At 35.0% G+C, this 25208-nt stretch overlaps 1 protein-coding gene across 1 annotated transcript in view; it reads right to left on the bottom strand.

The window, feature by feature from the left end:
• Positions 1–25208, bottom strand: part of NCKAP1 (NCK associated protein 1) — a 98405-nt gene that overhangs the window by 18022 nt on the left and 55175 nt on the right. The window contains exons 15-23 of the mRNA XM_082658454.1: positions 24782–24840; positions 18366–18511; positions 16154–16286; positions 11554–11673; positions 10769–10908; positions 9769–9900; positions 7240–7458; positions 6919–7049; positions 6589–6686 (exon numbers count right to left, since the gene is read on the bottom strand). Coding sequence (XP_082514580.1) covers positions 6589–6686; positions 6919–7049; positions 7240–7458; positions 9769–9900; positions 10769–10908; positions 11554–11673; positions 16154–16286; positions 18366–18511; positions 24782–24840 — 1178 coding nt within the window. The remainder of the gene's footprint in view (positions 1–6588; positions 6687–6918; positions 7050–7239; positions 7459–9768; positions 9901–10768; positions 10909–11553; positions 11674–16153; positions 16287–18365; positions 18512–24781; positions 24841–25208) is intronic.

Below are 25208 nucleotides of genomic sequence, written 5' to 3'. Positions count from 1 at the left end.
GGAGCAACTAAGCCAGTGCACCACAACTACTGAGCCTGCACTCTAGAGCCCGCGAGCCACAACTACTGAGCCTGCGTGTCGCAACTACTGAAGCCCGCATGCTGCAACTACTGAAGCCCACGCACATAGAGCCTGTACTCCGCAACAAGAGAAACTACCGCAATGAGAAGCCCACGCACCGCGATGAAGAGTAGCCCCCGCTCGCCGCAACTAGAGAAAGCCCACTCACAGCAACAAAGACCCAATGTAGCCAAAAATAAATAAATTAAAAAAAAACCTTTACCAATTAAACTGACACAATGTTTTCTAATCATATGACTATAAGACATGTATAATTTCAGAAATGCTAATATAGGATAATTGTTTTAGAATCAATAAATTATTGTATATATTTATTTATTTATTTATTTATTTATTTATTATTTTTATTTTTATTTTTTTGCGGTACGCGGGCCTCTCACTGTTGTGGCCTCTCCCGTTGCGGAGCACAGGCTCCGGACGCACACGCTCAGCGGCCGTGGCTCACGGGCCCAGCCGCTCCGCGGCATGTGGGATCTTCCCGGACCGGGGCACGAACCCGTGTCCCCTGCATCGGCAGGCGGACTCTCAACCACTGCGCCACCAGGGAAGCCCTGTATATATTTAATAGTAAGATTCTGTAATCATTTTTAAGCTCCTCTACTAGGCAATTTACAAACAATCCCATTTACCCTCATCCAAATGAGGGAGGTGACAGTCCAATTTCACAACTGAGAAAAATAAGGCTCAGAGAAGTTAGATAACTTACCCAAAGTTATAGATATTAAACAGTGGAATTTGGAATTTAAATTCAGGTATGCCTGATTTTAAAATCCATGCTCTTAATCCCCAAAGAAATGGTTGTTAATCTTCAGTGTGCATCAGAATGATCTGGAGGACTTGTTGGGTTCTAGCTCCACAGGTTCTGATTTAGCAGATCTTAGGTAGAACCAAAACTTGTGCGTTTTTATTAAGATCCAAGTGGCAAGGCTGCCACTGCTATCTGGGGACCATGGTTTAAGAACGATTACCCCGAATTATTTGTTTGCACATTACTCTTAAAAAAAAGTTAATGATGTCTCCTCTTAAAAGTATAGTTTATATAAATTTCTTTTCTCCCTCGATTGCACCCTGAAACAGAGCTTTCTATACATTTAAAGCCATTGATTAATATCTCTGACAAATGGCCCAAAAGCTGTAACTAGGAATTATAACTAAATGGTTTGGAACAAACTGAGACTAATCAAGTGAAAAGAATCAAGACTACTAAAAAAAATGTTGGTTTTCTGTTAGAAAGTGTTAAATTCTTGGCACAATTCATATTTAAATTTCTTACTTCATCCTTCTAGGACTCTGAAGAACTAGAAGAACTGAAAGAACTGGCAAGACTCGAAGAAGTTGACTCGATGGGCACAACTCCAAATGAAACACCCCAAGAATTTTAGTGGGAATGGAGACACTGGTTGTTTTCTTCTCCAGAAAGTAATAAACACGTTTTATCATTAGTACATGTGCATAGTGTTGACTATGTCTGACACACGATTTACTCACAACCATTAAGTATAAAGAAGCTTTCCTTTTTTTTAATTGGCCCACAAATTTACTCTGAAATAAAAAAGGTCCTCAGCTAAAACAGGAACTGAAACAATCAATTAAGGTAATCTTTAAGATAAAAAGAAGATGCAGCCACATAATATTTAGTTTATGTCAGTTTAGATTAAATATAAAAAAAAAATAGAGAAAATTAAAAGCTAAGATGCTACAGAACTATCTTAAAAATATTATAATTCCCCCCAAAACACTGTATTCACTAATTTCATAAAGATTAAAATGCTATTTCGGCATCATCATGCTCTAATATGGAGAGTGTGAGTTACAATCTTTTCTGAGGGATATTTGACAATATCAGAAAAAAATGATCCACTTTCAGAAATTTGTCGTATAGAAATGTTCAAACAAGTATGTAGACTACATGCTGGCTAAACGTAGAGAACTCTATATCTATGTCTAAACTCTGCTTCTTCCAGAAATACACTGAAGTGATAGGAAAAAAATAAAAAGGCATAAATCTTTGGTAACAAAGGAGATAAAAGAAGAATGAGAGACACCAACAAAATTCTAGAAGATGAAAACCGGAGCAAAGAATAAGTGGAGATGAGAAATTTGAGCAGTTAAGTTCCTGTAGGGGAGATACTATGCAGAAGGCACGCTAATGGAAGCCTCAGGGCCTAGGTAGGACTCAGAAATTGTAGGCAGTGGCATAGAAAGGAAGACTTGGGCTTGATAACAAGAGGGTTATTACATGTCTGTAAGGGGGAGGGGGTCGTTACACACCCAACTTCTCACCGTCTTAAGAAGTGATGCTGACAAGGAGGACTCTACATTCAGGAACATCAGGAACAGAAGGTGGCCAGAGAGAAAGGGAGAACGACCTAAGAATCATGATAGCCAGCCAGATGTATTAGACCTCCTCCCTCCTCCCTCCCTTAATCTCCAACGGACTTCCACTCTTCAGCTGGAGGTGACTGCATGTGAAAAATTATTTGCAGGAATCATTTGAATCCTAGGATGAAGATACCTTTCTCCAGAGAGGATTTTTATTAGCGTCTGCCAAGCACCTTGGGGCACTACTAATCTAGGACCGCTTTTAATCCACATTCAAGACTTGAGATTCAAAACAAAAAGAGTAACACAGACAGGGCTGAAAATCCTGGGGGGACGGGGGTGTGTGTGAATCATTTCCAGTTCACTGTTACCCTGAAGGTATAACTCTTTGGGGTATCTATGTAAAGAGGGTGAAAGGGAATTTAAGCAGAATTCCTTTCCACTCCCACTCTGGGCAGTCTTTGGGTTTTGATTATGGAGCCCCTTGCTCCACAAGACCACCAAGACTCAGCTGAATCTTAACAAATGTTACTTCTGGATCAGCGAATGTCCTCACATCAGCACAGTGGCTTCCAGTGCTTTCCTTGATTTTAGCCTAGAAATAAACACCTCACTGACCTTTTAGCTCTTTTTTAGAAAATGTTTTCTTTATATACATATATATATTTGTATATATACATTTCAAAAAAGTTGTCCTTAAGGGAAAAGTTGATCTAAATAACCTAGCCTACCAGTATTGGAAGCAGCAATCTGTATGTTATTTTACTTCTGTAATTTCATAAATTTGATTATTCTAAGGAAAGTAATTTTATAGGACACTGAAAAATGCAAAGCAATTAGAATCAGCACTGAAAGACAAGTACTTTTGGAGATTTATCTCAATGAGATATAAAACACACTGAACTTGTCTATATGAAACACCATTATATTATGATCATAAGATTTCTTATGGAATAAATTATAAGAATACACATTGAAGTATGCCTCAGTACACAGAGGCTGAGAATACAAAGTCATAAATAACACCTCCAGTTCTTAATAATATACAAGTAGTTAAATTCAGAGGGACTTCCCTGGTGGCTCAGTGGTTAAGAATCCACCTGCCGATGCAGGGGACATGGGTTCGATCCCTGGTCGGGAAAGATCCCACATGCCACGGAGCAACTAAGCCCGCGAGCCACAGCTACTGAAGCCCACGTGCCTAGAGCCCATACTCCACAATAAGAGAAGTCACCACAGTGAGAAGCCTGTGCACTGCAACAAAGAGTAGCCTGTGCACTGCAATGAAGAGTAGCCCCCGCTCGCCACAACTAGAGAAAGCCCACGTGTAGCAACGAAGATCCAGCGCAGCCAAAATAAATAAATTAATTAATTAAAAAATATAATAAATTCAGAGAAATCTGAATTACAATTTGGGATTATTAAGAAGGATCTCTAAGAAAACCACTGTAAAGCACTGTGCAATTCCAGAAAACTAAATCCTCAGGACTAGCTTTGTTTTGCAGAAATCTAAATGATAATGGGCACAATGCTAGAAATGTAAAGCTTTCATATTTACGGTTGACCACGTGAAGAAGACGTCTGAAAAATACTCAACTAAATCAGGATTTAGTGTTTGAGAAGCAAAAAAATAAAAATAAAAAGCCCCTAAATACCAAAACATAATTATGTGATTTTCTAAAAGTCTTACAACTAACATTAAATCATTAATAAAATAGGCAAGTTTTTATGAAGGTAAAAAGAAAAGTTAAGGAAAATCACATAGATTACTAAAATCAAAAGTTTTAGAGAAAAAAATGTTTTAGTATCCTAAACCATCTTGGTTTTGGGGTATACTACATTTAATGAGAAACCCAAGCTAATTCACACCCACGTATCTCCAAACATAATAAATCTAAGCTCTTACACAAAAAGTTTCTCTGTCTAGCTTTTTAACTCAGGTTTAATATTACCAAATATTTGAAAAAGAATCCAGCCAAGAAATAACACTCGTGAGTCAGAAAACTCATAGTATTAAAAAAGAAGTCAACACTATACTATTATGACATCAACTTTAAATTAAATTTTAATATCTGAGAAAGAAAATATGGTCATTCCAAGATACAAAAGAGAAATGTTAAAACATAAGCTCCTTCCATTTCTTTTAAAGAATAGGAATGTATTTGATAACATTGATACTTAAGGACATAGCTAAGACAGTTAAGTTTATAAAAGGATTACTGAAAGACTATGATAAAATCTGAACTAAAAAAATATCCAGAAATAATGAACAATATCTAACAAGATAAATTATTAAAGGAACAAAAATAAAGGTCTAAAAAACGAAATCACACAAAATACAAGATGTAGAAAGCCTGGTTCGAGTCTGTATATGAAAACAAAAGGGGAGGGGGACAGGGGAAAGGAGGAAAGGAGAAGGAGGAAGGGGGAAGGGAAAAAAAGGTACCTGATTCCAAGTTGAAAACAGGATGGTATAGCTATGTAAAGTGCTGATGCTATCTTAAACTGTATCAGTAAGTATGGTGTCCAGGGTAAGTAGGTGCACCCTCACTACTCAGATCTCTAGCTGATGTTTATTCTCAGTTCAGGGCACCAGCCTCTAAAAGTGACACCAATAAGATAGAATTTGTAATAGAAGAGAGTGAGACTAAATATGAATATACTTCACCTAGGGAAGAGAAATACCAACAAAAGTTTCTAAATATGTGAAGGGTCATGTTGTTAGAGGCAGTCTCTACCTCTTGATGTAAGAATGAGGACCAATCAAAAATTACTACTTAGATATTAACATAACTAGAGATATGCAGTAATTGATAAGACTGCCTCATTTTCAACAAGACCAAATCATCCACCCAGAAAAATGTATATTCCGGCATCAGATAAGGGTGGGTTAGCTGACTGCTAAGATCTCTTGCATTTCTCGAGACAGTGTAGTAGGGTACTAGTATAAACTCTGGAGCCAGATAGACTATATAGATTCAAATTAAAAGTTTCACCACTTATTAGCATGTGAGCCTGGACAAGTTACTTAATCTTTCTTGGTCTTACTTTTCTAATTTGTAAAATAGGGACAATAGCAGTTTTAAGAATTTAAAGGAGTTAATAAAAAATATATAAAGAGCTTAGAAAAGTCCTAGAACAAAGTAAAGAGTAAGGAAAGCTACCTGTTTTTATTTTTGAATCCAACAGATATTTACCAAGCACTACTATGTGCTGGACACTAATTTAGCACCAAGGTTTTTTTTAAAAATTAATTAATTAACTAATTAATTAATTTTTGGCTGTGTTGGGGCTTCGTTTCTGTGCGAGGGCTTTCTCTAGTTGTGGCAAGCAGGGGCCACTCTTCATCATGGTGCACGGGCCTCTCACTATCACGGCCTCTCTTGTTGCGGAGCACAGGCTCCAGACGCACAGGCTCAGTAGTTGTGGCTCACGGGCCTAGTTTTTCCGTGGCATGTAGGATCTTCCCAGACCAGGGCTCGAACCCGTGTCCCCTGCATTGTCAGGTAGATTCGCAACCACTGCACCACCAGGGAAGCCCTAGCACTAAGGTTTTAAGAGAGTTTATAATTGAGTTTTTATTCTAGTGAGTGACATAAGATGCATGACATGAAAGGTCACAAGTAAAATACAAATAAAGCTGGATAAAAAGAATAACAAGTAATGGTTGCGATTTTTAAAAGTGTGTTCAAGGATGGATATTCTGATAATTGAAAATACATGAATGTTATGAGAAGACAAGCTGAGACAGTATCTTAGTGAAGAGTATTTTGAGATGACACAATAGCAAGTAGGCCAGCCAGGATGGAGGAGTGTAAAAGGTGAGAAAAAGTGGAAGGCCAGATCCTCTAGGGGCCTTGCAGCACTGTTAAGGATACCAGATACCTTGAATTCTCATAGATATGAATAGACTAGTTTTTATTATCACATCATAGTACTCAACCCACCACATTAAATGGCAAAGAAGCACTAAAAATACAAACAGTTCTAGAAGAATCTGCTTATTCAGTCTGAAATAAAAAATAGTTGGCAAAAGCTAAATTACTGGACCATAATTCTTCTATTATTTCATACTGAAAAGAACACAAGAAATTAAAGATGAGAAATTTGTTCCCTGAGGCTTCTAGGCTTGCTGCTCATATTCTTGAAATGTTTTAAAGCTAAAATCAATAAAGACTATATTACCTTAAGTTCAGCAACTTGTGACGAAATATGCCACATAAGGCTTTCACTTAGGAACTTCATACCATATGGGCCTAGCAGTTCTGATAACGACCTCATTTCTGAAAGGAAATGAAATTTTATACTTTGACAGAGCAAATATTTTAAGAAACAAATTATTAATGGAAAACCCGAAGAAAAGTCAGTAGAATAAATAAGAACACAAATGCAAAGCTAAGTCTAAGATACAATGTATGATTATCCATATAATTGAATAAAAATAGTCACAACAGAATCAAAACCAAAAGAATCAAGCTTTCTTCATTCTCTAAAACATGTCAGAGTATTATTCACCTGATATGTCAGAATATTCCTCTGCGTTAAATGTTAATTCATTTTCCGTAGGTAAGTTCACAAATGCTTTCATTGCAGGGAAATAAGCTATATGACCATTGCTGACTTGTCTTAACAAAGTTTCCAGATACCTAAGGCGAAAAGTAAATTTACAAATGGAGAAATTAATTCAAAATTTATTATGGTATACATTACTGCATATAATTTTAAAGTTGACTAATAACATGAATGAGCAATTATCCATTAAAAAAAAAAACTTTCAGAAGGCATTCATTACAAAGAAACTTTATATCACTCCAAATTTCTAAATACGTTCCTTACCAATTTGTGTACAGACTTGTAATGGTTGGCTCTCCATGACTGTCTAAATGTTGTGTTTGTTGAAGAAGCACATTATTAAATACTCTTGTAATATCAATTTGCACATAGTTTTCTATTGACTGGAGTACAGTCATGTATGCTCTTACACTTGTCAGAAGCTCTGACGGTTTTGCAATTTCCTGTGTGGCTTGATTATACATAGTCATTCCAACAATAGACCTGGGGGGGGAGGGTAAAAAAAAATTAAAAAGTTCTAATTGTTGTATCTATATAAACAGGCCATTCAATCTACTGATCTCTAATATTAAATAGGCAATGAAATTTTAAATACACTTTGTTACAAGTTCATGAAATTACTATGTTTATCTTCCAAAGAAACAACTTTAAAAAAGAATATACACCTAAAAGGTATAATGAAATGGGAATGCAAGTGATTAAAAAAAATACTAAGGGCATCAGTAATAAAAATTATTTAAGAATAAAGAGGTTTAAAAAATTCCTTTAACACGATATGCTGTCTCCAGCAAGTACAGTGGACTATTTAGTCCATAGCCTGAATTCCTTTGGCACTGTTATGTGCCAGTAGTTTTTTAGGCTTTATATATATTACCTACAATCTTCATATTTAATAACCCTACTATGCAGTTATCACCACCATTGCATAGAGGGGGAAAAAAAAACCAACTAAGGTGCAGAATTCAAGTAAACTGCTCAAGGTCACTTTGTTTGGAAGTGGTGGGTCTAGGATTTGACCCCACACCTGCCTGACTTAGGGCTACCTCTCAACAAAATGCATGACAATCAAAGCATGGCAACAACAAAAGCTTTATTGTACAATAATCACTCACACCACATAAAACACAGATCTGTTTGGTTTATACCCCAAGAAACTGTATAAGCCTAAAAGGAAACAAATGTTGAAAATACTTTCCTAAACTATCTTTTCCCACATTAGCCACCTTCTTTAAAACTCCCTGAGCATTAGATTTACAAAGATCTTAGACTTGTATTTGTAAGGATGAATCCATAAAGACACCAGGCAAACCCCATCACTAGTATCAGTCCCAGAAGAACAACTCAAGACAAAAACTGCTATCCTTGTACACAGCCCCTAAGTCCTAAGACTGTGCTCAAGTGATCAGCAAAAATCAACAAACTAATACTCACAAGCTATTTGTCCTGGCATAAAAATCTTTCCCAGGTAAACAAGTTTATATAGCCTTGCCTTGATCCTGATCACTAAGTAGATGTTTGGTAAAAAGAACATCTGCTTCTCCGTGGATTAACGGACCAGACTGTTTACAGAAGGAAAACAAGGGAGTTGTAAACTGAATCCTACCTCCCACCCACCACTCCCTACCCCACCCAGTTGAGAGCAATAAATACCAGAAGGCGTAATGTCCCTTTGGTCTAAATACTGGAGCAGTCTGGGTTTCACTTTCAGGATGCCTACTTTACTAAAGAAGAGCAAAAGATAGTCTTTGCTCAACACTGGACTCTTCTCAGCTGATGACTTAACACTCAATTTACTGCCTATTTAAATATTCTACTTTGTTCTATAATTGTCGAAGCTCTAAGCTTTATACCGTTTCATTACTACTCATAGTACTTAACAAACACAATGTTATGCATATGGCACAAACACTTGTTAGTGACTACAACCTTTTGCTAAAGTTTTTGAAAAACCTTTGGCAAAATTTTGTTTCATAAATTGCCTTAAGGCCTTCAAGAAAAACATGTTGAATCAATATTTTCTTTAATAAATAAGTGTGTAATTTTAGAAAAAGGCTGAAGCAATGTTTACAAAATTAAAAGATTTCTGACTTGTTACATAAAATATCATTGCAAGAAACATATATATAACTTATAAAATTAGAATCGAGCACCTCAAGAGTCTAGAATTCTACTGGCATAACAGCATACGTTGGAATTCACAAGACTTAAGTGTTCATCTAGTCCTGAGGTTTTCACACATTTGACTGTGATCCACTATAAGATATGTATCTAGCATCACAACACAGTACACACATACATAAACAGTTTCATGAAGCAGTATTTCTACTTACTACATGCAATGCACTGATTTTTTTCCTATTTCTTCTTCCTTCTTTACTTCCCTCCCTCTTCTTTCTTCCTTTAAATATTGACTACAACCTTCTAAACTGATTTCATGATCCTACTGGGTTGCCACCTGTCCGCTGAAGTACACTGATTTGCTCTAATCTTCTCCCTTTTTCTTACAAGGAAGTTAAGACTCACAGAGATTAACTGGCTTGTCCAGTGTTACAACTAGTTAATAAATATGGGATAAGAATCTGGATAATTTAAGTAATTCCCAGTTCACTATTCTTTATACTTCCCAGTTCATTATTTTTTATACTACCGTTTCTACTAATTTATATATTATTTATATACCATTTCTACTAATGCTTTCCCTCATAAAAGTAAACATTGCATAGATATGAAGAATAAATATAACAAACTCATTAACTAAACCAACAAACAAAAACAGTTTATACTCTTTCTTACTTAGTAAAGCGGATTTCCAGATGAGAAGTCAAATATTCTCGTGGGGTAAAGGTATGTTCCCAAACCACCATGTTTGGTACATAATTTATAGAGAAACACAACTCAGAAAGTGCAGTGTGCAGTTTATCAAGGCTGAAAAAATATTATTAAACAGTAAATTAAAAATTTTTTTTAGCATTTCATCACAGCAATACAAAATTAATTTTATAAACATATCAGACTTTATTTGGGAATAATAACTGCAAAATCGATTTTTTCTCTCTTAAGATCTGAACTGACAAGTTCAAAATCTCTAAGGGTATCACTAACCTTTGAGAGCAATTTTCTAAAGACAGCATCATTCATTTGTTTCTTCATTCAGATGATGACTATACTGACTTAATATATAAGAAAGAGCTTATTCTGCACTCATAAAGAATTATTTCCAACTCCTGCTGTATTTTCTGTTCTGGAGGAAGAAAGCTGTCTACAAAATGGCCAATAGCTTGCTCAACACAGGAAGCAAGGAAGTAGGAAATTTACTTTAAACAAAAAATACTCACCTATTATTGCTCATCTATACCTCCCCTACAAACAAACAAACAGCACTGAATGCTATCTAGTCTAATATACCCATTAAAAAAAAAGGACATCAAGTATTTTCTAATATATGACAAGATGCCAAAATAGTGTCAGACATCTGACTTTAAATAAACTGAAAATTATAGACTGCTTATAGTATACCCCCCAAATTTTTAGACAGATTCTTGGCCTTCAATATTCAACATATAAAGACAAATGACATCTATTTCATGTATTTTCTTCAAAAATCCAAAATATGTATTTTGAGATGAAATAAGCACTTACTGGCTAATCAAGTTCAAAAAGGTCAAAAAAATTAACAACTGGGAAATGAAGAATTTACAATTACCAGCATTTCCTCAGTACTAATGCCATACAAAAAATGAAAAAAAACTCCTCTACCTGTAACAAAAAGATACAATAATAGTGGATGGCTTACTTGGTCACTACCAGCCTGTTTTTCCTCATGCTCTCAACTCCTGGTTTTTCCCTCTCAGGTTCCCCTTTCTTACCAGTCTGTTTTTTTGACTTCTTATTCACTGCTTGACTGATGGTTTTGGCACAATGCTTGGGCAGCAACTAAATTTAAAAAGAAATGAAATCATACAAACCAATTACTTTGAAAACATTAACTACTGAAACAAACCTTAGCTAAATCCAGACTATGTGGCAAATATCATGCTAGCACTAAAAAGAGAGGTAATAGGTGAGATGTAGAGTTTACCTAGCCAGCTTGGAGAGCCCACTCAGCTTGGTGAAAAACAGAAACAGGTAAATCTTGTGTGAAGAAACACTTCATAGAGGTAGTTATATCAAAGCTACAGTTAAAGGACAAGTTAAAAAATACCAGGCAAATGAGGAATAAGAAAGAACATTTTACTGAAAGGAAAATGGCCTATGAAGACCAAGACTATGATAGGACATGATGTGTTCAGAATCTAGTTAGAATGACTAGGTAGTGGAGTATAAAGTACAGGCTAGAGTGGTTTGAGCTACCTTAGGAAGGGACTTGAATGCCAAGCTAGAAGCTTAATTTTAAACTGTAATCCTAAGGACAGAGGGAATTTTAAAAAAACCTAGTAATGGAGTTTCACAACATGAGGTAATGAGATTTACTGATAGTGTGAGAATAAAATTAAAAAATGGAAAAGAACTAGCTAAGAGATCATTTTCTTGCCTTCCTACACAATTTTCCTATCTGTAGGGGAACATTTAAATTATCACCTGGTCACTAAGAGTACACTGTTCCGTGCAAATATCAGTGATGAGATTTCTAGCTTGTTTGGCCATTTCATCGAGGAACATATTACATAAGGAAAGACTGCGATCTCCAATATGATGTCTCTGTTAAAGCAAAATAGTAACAACAACAATAATAAAAATTATAAGAAAGTAGTTTGAATTAAAACACTTTTTAAATAAACATGGAAAATAAGGTTCAAGTCTATTCTACAATAAGGAGTGAGGATGGGAGATGTTATAGATTTCTTTTATCTCTTTTAACAACTAACCTACCATACTGTATTTGCACACAACCGACATAAAGTAAGTACCTGGTGATTATACAATTATGATTGCAAGGAATCTGAAAGGATCAGTGTCTTCCTTAACATGAAAAACTATTAATTTTCAAATTCCAATGTCCTATATCCAGTTCTTAAATACTAGAATATCAAACACACAATACGAAAGATCAGACTTAAGAGTTATGTTTTCTGATCTCACCTGATTATATACAAAAATCTTGAAAACACAGAATTTTGTAGTGTATAAACAGAAATGTTAAAATATTTAAATAAAATCATTAGGTATCAACTCAGTAAAACAAACAAATGCACAAGGCATTCAACTCTCTAAAATCAAACTCCCCATCCCAGAAGAGAAAAAAAAGGCTGACCACAAATGCATTTTCTGAACACAACAGGGGAAAAAAGAACATTATATCTAATGTTTGGGAGATTATATACGTATATGTAGATACATACACTCACTCAAATCAATCTATCTCTAGCTACAGAATTCTGTATCATTTTAGTTTTGGTGGGCGTTGCAACAGTTTAATGGGTTTTTCTTATCAATGGTAACTGGAATGTTGAGTATATAATGCTGTACAACTTTGCACTATACATTTGCAATACTTACAAAGAGACAGCTTTTTAAAAAAATTTTATTGGAGTATAGTTGATTTAAAATGTTGTGTTAGTTTCTGGAGACAGATTTATAAGTTTTCCTTCCCTGATCTTCCATAATTATATAACAAACATATGCAGACATTACAAACATTATTTCTATGCTGAAATAAATATAAGATAATATAAAAGAATATAAAAATACTTAAACATGTAAAATAACTGTTCCTAGATGTACCATGCTACCTTATAATGTATTTTAAATGCCCTTTAAAACTTGAATAGGAAGCAAAACCTAAAGGGATCTACAGACCAGATACAATTAAATAATGCTTCACTTTATTTAAGGAAAAATTTCAAATTATAAACATTTGCGTTTTATTTAACCAAATTCTGACTCCTGAAAGATAAAACATATCCCTTGCTATCCCTTCTTCCTGAAAAAAAGAACTCTGAACCAGCATTTCTTCAAACTTACTAGACTAACTTATTTAAAATACAGATCTGATTTCACTACTTCTCTTCAATGGCTCAAAAATGCTAAGACTGGAAGGAAAACAACTAAGATTTCTTAACTCTGGCTCTGTGCTGAGAACAGAGGATAATGGCAGAAGCAAAGAGACCACTTAGGAGACAATAACAATCAACCAGGCAAAAGATGATGTGGCTTGTTCAAGGGTGAGAAGAGGCAGGAGTTTGAATATCTATATATACATATATAAAGGCAGAGCTCAAAACAGAAAGGCTCCAAGTTGGGGTGGATGTGGAAAATCAATAATTCTATTCTGGACATGTTACACTTCAGATGGCTAAAAATACCTAAGTTGCAGCAGGATATAGAGAAAATCTAACTCGAAGGGAAAGGTGTGGGCTGCAGATATAGATTTAGGAGACATTAGCATATGGAAGATTTTTAAACAATGAAACTGGAAACTGGAAAAGATGAGTGAACTACTCTACTGGATGGTACAGTTATAGCAACATGATAATTAGTTTCTCATTAGTACTGGCTACCATTATCTGGGAATCCTGCTGACCCAGGAGGGTGTGAATTTCAAATCTAGTTCAAAAGGTACCATCTTTCTTCAAATTCACTGTAAGTACTACAGCTTAAACTAAAGCCTCAGCATTAAGAAGTTGTTCTAGAGGCCTTTTCTATAACCTTTCTGATCTAAATGAGATGAATGGCTAAAACTAAAATAACAAAGCAAGACTGCACTGAGAACTATTAACTGTGCACACCAACTTACTCTATCCTCACCCTTAGGTGAATTCCCTCATCACCCTTAAGTGAATTCCCTCAATGTTCCCAGAGTGCCCCATGTATATTTCTACCACAACACAGATCATCAGATCACGGATTTGTCTAGGGTAAAGACTGTGTCTTTGCATCCTTTCAATCACAGGTTTAAGAAGGCACAGCTGGAATATAACAGGCTTTAACAAGTTTGCTAAATGAAAAACAGAATAGTACCACTTACTAGCTATATGAATATAGGGAGAAAAAAACCATCAGTCCACCAGAAATTATCAGTAGTTCTGACTATGCTGTTACTTTGTTGTAATAATCAAATGCAACAAAAGATGAGAAATGCTGTATAAATTTTATGGTTCTACATAAATATAAACACACTATTAATTACCTGTTGTAATTATTTGGTAAGAATTGAGTCTTACCCCATTAAGGAACCATAACTTTACCAACAAAATGAGGTAGAAACGTTAAAATAAATGATACAGGTTAGATGATGATAGATAAAATAATGATGAAAGTGCTATGAAAATATGGTTAAGGAGGGACAAATTTTAACTGGAGGAATGCTGAAAATCTTTTTGGAGGAGGTGGATTCAAGCTGATCACTGAAGAAAAAGTAAGAGTACGACAGGTAGAGGTGTAGTGAAATGAATTTTATGTATGAGGAAAAAGGCTCTAAGATGCCAAAAAGTAGACTAGTAAATGAGTACAGTTTACCTAAGGTGGGATAGTTACAGTAGGGAGTGGAAAGTAGAAGACTGTGAGTATATAGTGGATAAACAAAATGTGATATATACATACAATGGATTATTATCATTCATAAAATGAAAGTTCTGATATATCTATAACACGGATGAGCCTTGAAACAGTATGTTAAACGAAACAGGCCAGACACAAAGGGACAAACATTGTATGATTCCACTTATATGAACTCTCTAGAAGAGGCAAATTCATAGACAGAAAGCAGACTGGAGTATACCATTCCAATGGAATGCTGAAGGATGGGGAGTTATTGCTTAAAGGTATACAGAGTCTCTGGTTGGGGTGAAGAAAGTTTTAGAAATGAACAGTGGTGAGGTTGCACAACACTCAATTGGTTGCACAATACTCAAAAAATGTAAAAAATTACATTTTTATGTTTTTTTGTTTTTATGTTTTTTTATATAAAATATAAACATTTTTATGTTTATATATATATATATTTTTTCTTAAAGACATAAAACGAAAGAAAAAAAAGAATGGGGGTAGAGATCAAATTGTTGAGGATTTTAAATGCCTAAGAAATTTTTACTTTCTCCATATGCAATGGAGAACCACTGATGGTTCTTTAAGAAGGAAAGAGGCACTCTGGTGGCTTTGTGTTAGTCTTTAAGGCAGATATTAAAGGAAGAAAAATTATTTAGCAGTACAGATGAAAAACACTGAAAAGCTGAACTACAATATACCATACAAATAAAATGAAGAGGACTTGATGGGTAATTAATGGGAAGGATGATGGTGAGGAAAAACTGACAATATATCTTAGGTGTCACGATTGGGGGAAAAAAATCTTTTAATTGTAAAAAATCTACAAATCTATTAAAATTGGTGGTATTATATCCTCACAGGTATTAATCCTAAAAGCACTCCTTAATAAACTTCCTGCAGGCTAATTTCTGTCTGAGCCTGCTTCCAATGGAATGCTGAAAAACAATCTACAACAGATACTACCTAATGCTTAAAGATAATAATAATGCTGCTATTTGTAAGGTTTTTTTTGACAAGTTCTGCAGCTCTAAGTAAAGGGATTCAACACTAAGTTAAATTATTTTTTAAAATACTATTTAATTTTAATATATATTCTTACCATACTCACAAAGTGATATTTCTTCTTGAAAGATTAGAAGAAATACTGAGTACATTTTTGATAGATACTTGGTATCTGTAAAACTTGAGTAGTTCAATTACTCAGTAACTGTGTGTGCCTGTATGTGAATATATTACAAATACCAGCAAATCTGGATTTTGCTTACTGTATCTATTATATTGACGAGTCAGTGAAATTCCTCTTTGAAATGTTTATGTTTAGTCAGTAATCTCTCCAATTTTCAAGTCTTTTCAATGAGCGTTTCAGAGGAAAACTAAGCATTCAAAAATCAATCACTATATAACTTTACCATAAATATTAATACCTGACTCACTATTTTAATAAAGGTAATTCCAAGTGACTTTATATGTTCTTACAAACATGTATGTATATTTATCTGATTATTCAGATATATATTATATCTATATCATATATCTATTCAAGCATTCTTCTGATTCTGCACAGAGATGCATTAGTGGGCAGCTAGATTAGATAATTAGGACTTTGTGAGTCTTTGTGAACATTCGGTCAGCTTTATGTTTGGAGTAGTTTTTTCTGCATACCATATAAATCACAATACTACTCTGAAATTACCTCTTCTGGACACAGTTCATGTGTGCAACTCATAAAATGAGTGCAAAGTAGTGGGAATGCAATTGAGTATCTTGACTGAGAGGGTAACTCCAAACATTGTTGAAACATCTTCTCAAAAGCACGACTATAAAAACTATAAGGAAACAAAAATTAGAATCACAATTTTTATAGTTAAAATTAAAATTTTATGAAACAGTACCTTATAATTAATTTAATTTGATTCAAGTGAGTAAAAATTACCAACTGTAGCATTTATTCTCTTAGGAAAAGAAAAGTTATTTTTCCAAAGAGTTATCTCTTACACACCAATAATCATTTCAGAGTAATAAAAATATTATTTATATAACATTAACACATTTTTAAATAAAAAAATTAAAGAGAAGATAAACCATATCTATGGCATATGAATATATGACATTCAAATCTTACATCATCAAATTTTATCAAAGCTAAGTCACTATCAATTTTAAGAAACACCATTATTTTATGTACCACTAAGAAAGAAAAACATTGTCAATTAAACAATGACACACCATCAATTTTAAATTACTTCCGGATTTAAGAGATGTTAAATCTAAAAGAATGTGAGGTGATAAAATATAGTACATCTTGGAATAATGAAGACAAACAGAAGTCGTACACATGTCTTTATCTTGGATATGACAAAGTAAGACTGTGGTTAAGAGAAAATATGGATAAAAATTAATTAAATGACTGAAAATTTGCAAATTTTAAACATTATTCAAAGTGCCTTTATTTCCAAGAAAGAGAAGAGGAATTTCTGATTGCTGTATCCTTCTTTTGCAATAGGAACCTTTCTGTAGCTCAAAAACACCTAAACGTAAAATGTTCCATTTTCTTTCCAAGGTAGCCTTTGGGTCAGACAATAGGATAGGGTTCCAAATAATCCTTAAAATTCTTACAAACTTGTTATGTGATAACTGTGTTTCATGACTTGCATTAAGAGATCCCTATGTCTTCCCCACCTGGCGATTTGGATTTCTTCTGTAACACTGCTAATTAAAGCCATACTACAAACTGCAAAAATCAGTGTAGATTGGTTTTTTTCCCCCAAAAATAAAAGCAACGAGACACTTTTCATAATGATCTCTATTCAATACAAAGAAACTACTATCACTATCCACTGAGACTATCTCAGCATTTTAGAATTAAAGGGATCTACTAGACTATTCCCATCAGCTTCCCTAAAGGAAAAAAGGTCAGGAAGCAGAAACAGAGTTGTTATTGTACAGCTCTGGTGTAAGAATACTTAAGTTTGAGTCCTGACACCACTGTCTATTAATTTTATTACAATCAAGCTCACTTATTCATTTAGATATTTATTAAGTACCTACTATATTAGACATTAAGGAAACAAAAACATGACCTTCTTCAAGAACCATATTATGGGGCTTCCCTGGTGGCGCAGTGGTTAAGAATCCGCCTGCCAATGCTGCGGACACGGGTTCAAGCCCTGGTCTGGGAGGATCCCACATGCTGTGGAGCAACTAAGCCCATGCGCCACAACTACTGAGCCCGTGTGTCACAACTACTGAAGCCCGCGCACCTAGAGCACATGCTCCGTAACGAGAGAAGCCACCGCAATGGAAAGCCCACGCACCATAACGAGGAGTAGCCCCTGCTTGCCCCAACTAGAGAAAGCCCACGCACAGCAACAAAGACCCAATGCAGCCAAAAATAAATAAATAAATTTTAAAAAGAACCATATTATGTGGGGGAGAAGAAGAGTTGTAAAGTACTAAGTATAACAAAAGAGCTATATGATAGAAGCAAAGGAGAGTGGAGCACAATGGAGGGAATAGTCACCACATCATCATAATATAAATGTCTAACTTAATACTGCAGAGTGAAATTATGTGCTATTTAATTTCCAATGTTTGCTCTATTTAACCCTGACCCAAAACTTTTTTCCTTTAGTCTAATGACACAATCTGAAGTGACTGTTTTCACCTCCTCAAAGAAAGTGTAAAAAATAAATTCACATCAGTAAGAGTTGCTCTTATAGAGAAAAATAGATATAAAATCCCAACTTGGTAAACTTCATTTTATTGGCAAGTTGTCCACTATTCCATTTATTCTTAAGAGTCTATTACTGAACTGTATTAAGCACCACACTAACATAAATAATCAAGAAATATACCTTTGGATAATAAAAATTTCAAATTCTGATTTAAAGAAAATTACAACATACCAAAATATGGAGAGATCTGATGTTTCCACCAACATTTCCACCAGGGAATCTACCATTTTTGTGTGAAAAATTATTGTATTCATCATCTTTCCAAGTTCTCTGTGATCTGAAAGACTAAGTGAAGCCTTAGAGACACTAGTATATGCCTGTAAAAGTAAAGCAAAAAACAAAAGTAGTTTAGGTAATGACTTTAGGTATAGACCAAGTCTACAGGGGGGAAAGAAAAAAGAAAAACACCCACTACTGAAAAATACTTAAAGTTTATTATGAGCAACATCACCTTTTAAAAATTGTCTACAGTGACCCAAACTTGAAATTCCTATCAAGAATTTCTTTAAATAAACTGAAATACTGTCCATAAAACAGAATCTAATACATGGGTCATTCATCTTGAATGCCCAAAATAAGTGAAGTTACAACATCAAAAGTATAAAACAATGAATTGTCACAGTGTCCCTACCAAAAGAGGTTTTCAATCTATTTCAAGAGAAAACATATATAGGAAACAATAAGATGAAAGTAGGTATTGCACATGTTGATTCAGGGAGGTTTTAGATTATACTGAATCATTAAAAACTGGATAACATAACACATTGTATTAACTGATGGATTCTAGAAAACCACTGTGAAGATGGTAAAATTAGTGTACGTTGACCAAAAAGGCAATAGGTCTTAACCGAAATCATCAGGATAGGTTGTGAGGGAAAGAAATTCCACTAAAGAGGTACCAACTCACAGAAAGCGAAACCTGCCCACAGATGGCGGACATTTCAGAAGGGTGGAGAACAAGAATAGGAGGGGTGCCTACAGAACAAAACACTGCTCACTATGGCTGTGGTTAGAGTGCAAAGAAGAGAAAGGAAATGGTAAAAGAAAAGATTCGACCAGATCCTGCAGACCCTTGAAAATCATGTTAAAGAATTTAAACTTTTTGGTGAACCACCGAAGGTTCTGTGTGATAGCTAATTATTGTTTAGAAAGATTATTCTTTGTGGAAGAGGAAACAGAGAGGGGTGGGCAGAAAGGGAACAGGAGGCAGAGATCTATTAGGATGAAGTGGTGGCAATAATCCAGACAGGATTATGCTATGGTCTAGGGTCGTACAATTCAAAAGTGTTTAATCTGGGAATGACTAGATGTGAGAGGCAACAGAGAATTATGGATGATGGCCAGGGTTCTGGCTTTAGGGAGACATTCCTTCATAAATCTCATATGTGTGCCTACACACCCTGCTGGATATGCCAAAAACGCAAGGCCCAGACCACTCACTATCCAGGCCATTTCTGGGGATTATATTTGCATCTACCAAACTTGAGAAATAAAGAAATGTGTCCCTCTGGAACAAAGAGCAAGTATGCTTACTGTTGATGACAAAACAGAGGGTTCCTCAAACTCAGTCCTCCTTAGCTGCAAGACATGACCAATGCATAGCATTCATCTGGGTCTCTCTGTACTACCCACATGAGACACGGAAGCAAGGGAAAAATGATGTATATATACTGATGTTCATGCCACTTCCTGTGCAGTGAATTAAGTCCTTTGTCTCTGATCCAAGACTCCCATGTCTTCTGCTAGTACACATGAAATATTAAGAGACTAAATAATTATTGCCTTTTAAGTAGGATAAAAATCAAACCTCAGCTTCTACAATGGGAAATCTCAGCTTCTACATGGAGAAAATTACCATTCACTGAGGCAGGCACATCACAAAGCAGAGTTTTATATTTGTTGTTTGTGTCTGCCAGTAAAGGGAAGAGAATGAGGAATATGATGGCAGTACTCTAATGGCAAGATATATTCTGGACATTCATCACAAACTCAGTCTAACGGAAGTTTAATTTACTTTTCATCAGATTTAAAGTATAAAGAGAAACCAGTAGTGGCCATGAGTTCAATAAAGACTTCCATTAACTGAGCCTCATTTTAAAAATTCTGAATTAAAATATCACTGTGAAAATAAATTCAGATGAAATAGATGGTGACAAAATGAGATAATTTGATTTAAAACACTCATTTGAAATGCCTGACAACAATGGAAGAAGAAACATACATTACTAAAAAAGAATTGGTTTAAATAAAAGTCTAAGATTTGAACAACCCACGTAAATTAGAAGGCAGAAAAGAAGAAGCTAAAAGAAAGAGTGACTGAAGATGCTTAAGGGACTAATGAGACACAGTGGAATGAGGTGCCTTAGGAAGCAGAAAAAAATGGCAGAGAATACATGTAGAGAAGGAGAACTCTTCTTTTAAGACTACAAAGACTCCAGTGAAGGCACAAAGCATATTATAACATTCCCCCAAATGCTTATCCTTCTAGCCCTGCTCTACTCAAGAAGTGATATCTATAGAGCTCAGGACATCTCTCTCTGGCCATATGCTTATACCTAATAACTCTTGTCCTTCTACCAGATCACTGATCAAATGCAGATCATTCATATCTTTTGTGAAGATATTGATATTTTCCTTCTTGTAGTAATACTTTACACTAAAAAGTTTCTTTACTTGCCCTTTCCTGTGTAAGCTATGTTCCTATTCAAATTCTACCTATCTTTCAATGTCTGGGTTAAAACGTTGCTTTCTCTATAAAGCCATTAGCAGCAATTCCAACTTGAATAAAACTTTCTCCTTCCTAAGAAAACTATAATTAATTGTTAATCATACTCTGTTGGTGGCATATTTCAACTTAAGCTTTTAGATTTTTAAACTGCTATTTAATTTTTCATGTTTTATGCCTTGTCTTCATAGCCAGATTTATAAAATACCCAAAAGAGGATTTGTACTCTTCTACAGATTATATAATACTACTGTCAATATTTTATATCCTGCATCCTATGGTCTAGTCTGTAGTCTTAGAACCCTCATTGTTGACCTGCTCTTAATAATCTCTGCAAACCTCCTAGATTCTGGACACTGCCACCCACCTCGCACTTCTGCCCCCTTTTCCTAGTTAAGACTTCTCTGGCTCAGTTTTATGTCCCATTATTTCTTCCTTGGTATGTTCTGACCTATTATCACTAAAAAATAAGAACCTATTATGCAATAGAAAGGGGTTGAGTGACTGTATGTCACAATCCTGGTTAAGAGCAATGTTACGGGTTAAATTATATCCCCCAAAATTATAATCCCTAATACCATAGAATGTAAAGAGTCTTTATAGAGGTAATCAAGTTAAAATGAGGTCATTAAAGTGGACCCTAATCCAATATGATCAGCGTCCTTATAAAAAGAAGAAATTTGGGCTTCCCTGGTGCCTCAGTGGTTGAGAGTCCACCTGCCAATGCAGGGGACACGGGTTCGTGCCCCGGTCCGGGAAGGTCCCACATGCCGTGGAGCGGCTAGGCCTGTGGGCCATGGCCGCTGAGCCTGCGCGTCTGGAGCCTGTGCACCGCAGCGGGAGAGGCCACAACAGTGAGAGAACCGCGTACCACAAAAAAAAAAAAAGAAGAAATTTGGATACACAGATAAACAAAGAAGGAAGACTATGTGAAGAGAGATAGCAATGTCATTACAGTGTTGCATTTATAAGCTAAGTAAAATTAAAAAATCTCACAGAGGGATATATCAATTCTATATCTCTAATGCTCACTCAGATGCTTTATATTCTGCTGTATGACTGCACTGGACAAAGGTAAAATTCTCAAGTAAATTTTTCAAATGAATAAGATTAAGAATCCTGGAAGTATTTAATAAGGGTATATTTGAAATGTATCTAAATCTCTAAAATTCTCTGAACCTAATTGTTGGTTTAGGCACTCCCACAAACTAAGAGTAAGAGACTGAAAGCAGTTCAAACTTTGTGACAATGACTTTTAAAATTTTTGATGTATATATCCTTTGGCAGAGTAATTCCACTTCTATTTTCATTCATTTTATAAGCACTGCTTATGTATTGTTTCAGAGGTTTTTTTTTTTTTTGGGTTTTTTTTTGCGGTACATGGGCCTCTCACTGTTGTGGCCTCTCCCATTGTGGAGCACAGGCTCCAGACGCACAGGCTCAGTGGCCATGGCTCACGGGCCCAGCCGCTCCACGGCATGTGGGATCTTCCCGGACCAGGGCACGAACCCGTGTCCCCTGCACTGGCAGGCAGACTCTCTACCACTGCGCCACCAGGGAAGCCCCAGAGCATTTTTTAAAACAAGAAAATGTTAATTTCTAAACTTTATTTTTAACTGGAAGAAAATAACCTATAATATATACACATTAAACATTTGGGGATGGTGGTATCTCAAGTATTCTTCCCCTGATCTCCCACTAACCAGCTCTGTAATCTCAGGCAAGTTACTTAAAACTGTGGCTTAATTTATAAAATCTTAATTTCTAAAAATATGCTGTTGTAGAACACAGATCAACAGACAGAAAAGTACCTATATATTTTGACACTGGAAGGAAAGAATCTAACAAAAGCAAAAGCACCTCAGGGAACTAAGCAGACTGCCAGAAAACTATGCTCTTTCTATGAGTGCTTCCTGAGACTGTATTCATCTAAAAATCTCTTCCTCAAACACATGGTGCTTATATTTTCACTTTTAATTAAAACACTTTAAAATTTTTTTATGTTGCAGAACAGTATACAGTATAACCTCATTTATAGGTTTGAACATCTAAAAGGATACTGCATAGGCCAATTATTAAGAGTTAACATTTCTGGGGAATGAAACTGGGAAAAGTGAGAATTTTCCTTTTCTACTTTACCTCTGGATACTTTGACTTTTTATAATGAGAACATATTATTATTATTTTTAAATATACAGTTATTGAAAATACCATGCCACAGTTTCCCCATAATTACTAGAAATATTTAAGGGGCAATTAAATTCTATCATTAAATTTACAGTACATACAAAAATTTCAGGCTCGAATTTTAAAAAGTCCTTAAAAACTATTCATGTGATGGTTATATATTGAATAAAAACTTTTTAAGTCTAATATTTATTTCTGCATTTCATAAAAATGAAGCTTTTAGCACTAGATCAGGGGATGGTAAACTATGGTCTGTGAGCCAGCTGCCTGCTTTTATAAATAGTTTTATTGAAACACAACTATGCCCATTTGTTTACATATTAAATAAAGCTGCTCTCACACTACAATGGCAGAGTAGTTATAACAAAGACTACGTGGCCCAAAAACCTAGTTATGTAAAAAATATGATACTGTAATCAAAACTTTTATATTGGTATAAGTGAGAAATATATTTATCCAAATTTAACAACTAATACAAATTATGTCTTCTATATATACAACTCAATAGCAAAAAACCAAAACAAATCAATTAAAAAAGTGCAGAGGATCTGAATAGGGCTTTTCCCAAAGAAGACATACAGATGGCCAACAGGTATATAAAAAGATGCTCAACATTACTAATCATCAACTCACACCTGTTACAATGGTTATTATCAAAAAGACAATAAATAACAAGTGTTGGTGAGGATGTGGAGAAAAGGAAATCCATGTGCATCATTGGTGGGAATGGGAATGGGTGCAGCCATTATGGAAAACAGTATGGAGGTTCCTGAAAAAATTGAAAATAGAACTAACATATGATCTAACAATTCCATGTCTGGGTATTTACCTGAAGAAAATGAGAACACTAATGCAAAAAGATATCTACACTCCTTTGTTCACTGAAGCATCATTTACAATATTCACAACATGGAAACAACCTAAGTGTCCACTGATGGATGAATGGATAAAAAAAGTTGTGGGACACACACACACACAGGAATATTATTCAGCCATGAAAAAGGCAGGAAATCCTGCTATTTGTGACAACATGGATGGACCTTGAAGGCATTGTGCTAAGTGAAAGAAGTCAGACAGAGAAAGACAAATACCATATGATCTTACTTATATGTGGAATATAAAATAACAAAAAAACAAAACAAAATGAACAAAAGAAAAAACCAAACTTGCAGGTACAGACAACAGATTGGTGGTTGCCAGAGGCAGGGAGTCAGGGGTAGGTGAAATGGGTGAAGGTAGTCAAAAGATATAAACTTCCAGTTACAAAATAAGTAAGTCCTGGGTATGTAATGTACAGGATGGTGGCTATAGTTAATAACACTGTATTACATATTTGAAAGTTGCTAGGAGAGTAAATCCTAAAAGTTCTCATCACAAGAAAAAATAAACTTTGTAACTACATGTGGTAACGGATATTAACTAGACTTACTGTGATTATTTCAAAATATACTTATATATTGAATCATTATGTTGTATACCTGAAACTAACAGAACCTTTCATGTTAATTATACCTCAATAAAAAAAAGTTTCTTTCATGAAGTAGACTATGTTAGTTATACAAAAGGAGTCTTTTCAATAGGTATATAATGAATATTTTTTTCATATTAAGTTATGTTTTCATGTTAACTAAGGTATTCAATAACAAAACAGAATGACAATGAAAATTATTCTTACCTGTAATCTAAACCAATCTAATCTCATTCCTCTGAAATCAAATACTTCCCCATCTTCAACTACAATAATAGAAAAAAGATTACAAACCAAATTAATGTAATTAAGTTGTAATTAATATAATTTGTAATAATGTAATTATACAAACCTATAATCACATTTTAAAATTTAAGAGCTAAGACAATTCCACTTCTGGACATATATACAAAAGAATAAAGCAAGGTCTTGAAGATATGTGTACACGAATGTTTATAGCAGCATTATTCACAACAGTCAAAAGGTGGAAGTACCAAAAAGTCCATCAACAGGGGCTTCCCTGGTGGCGCAGTGGTTGAGAATCTGCCTGTTAATGCAGGGGACACAGGTTCGCACCCTGGTCTGGGAGGATCCCACATGCCGCGGAGCAACTAGGCCCATGAGCCACAACTGC

The sequence above is a fragment of the Grampus griseus genome (assembly GCF_964374135.1).
Source record: "Grampus griseus genome assembly, chromosome: 7".
In the NCBI taxonomy this organism is placed as follows: Eukaryota; Metazoa; Chordata; class Mammalia; order Artiodactyla; family Delphinidae; genus Grampus; species Grampus griseus.
Note: the sequence above shows the minus strand (reverse complement) of the source record. Positions and strands in the feature narration are given on the sequence as shown.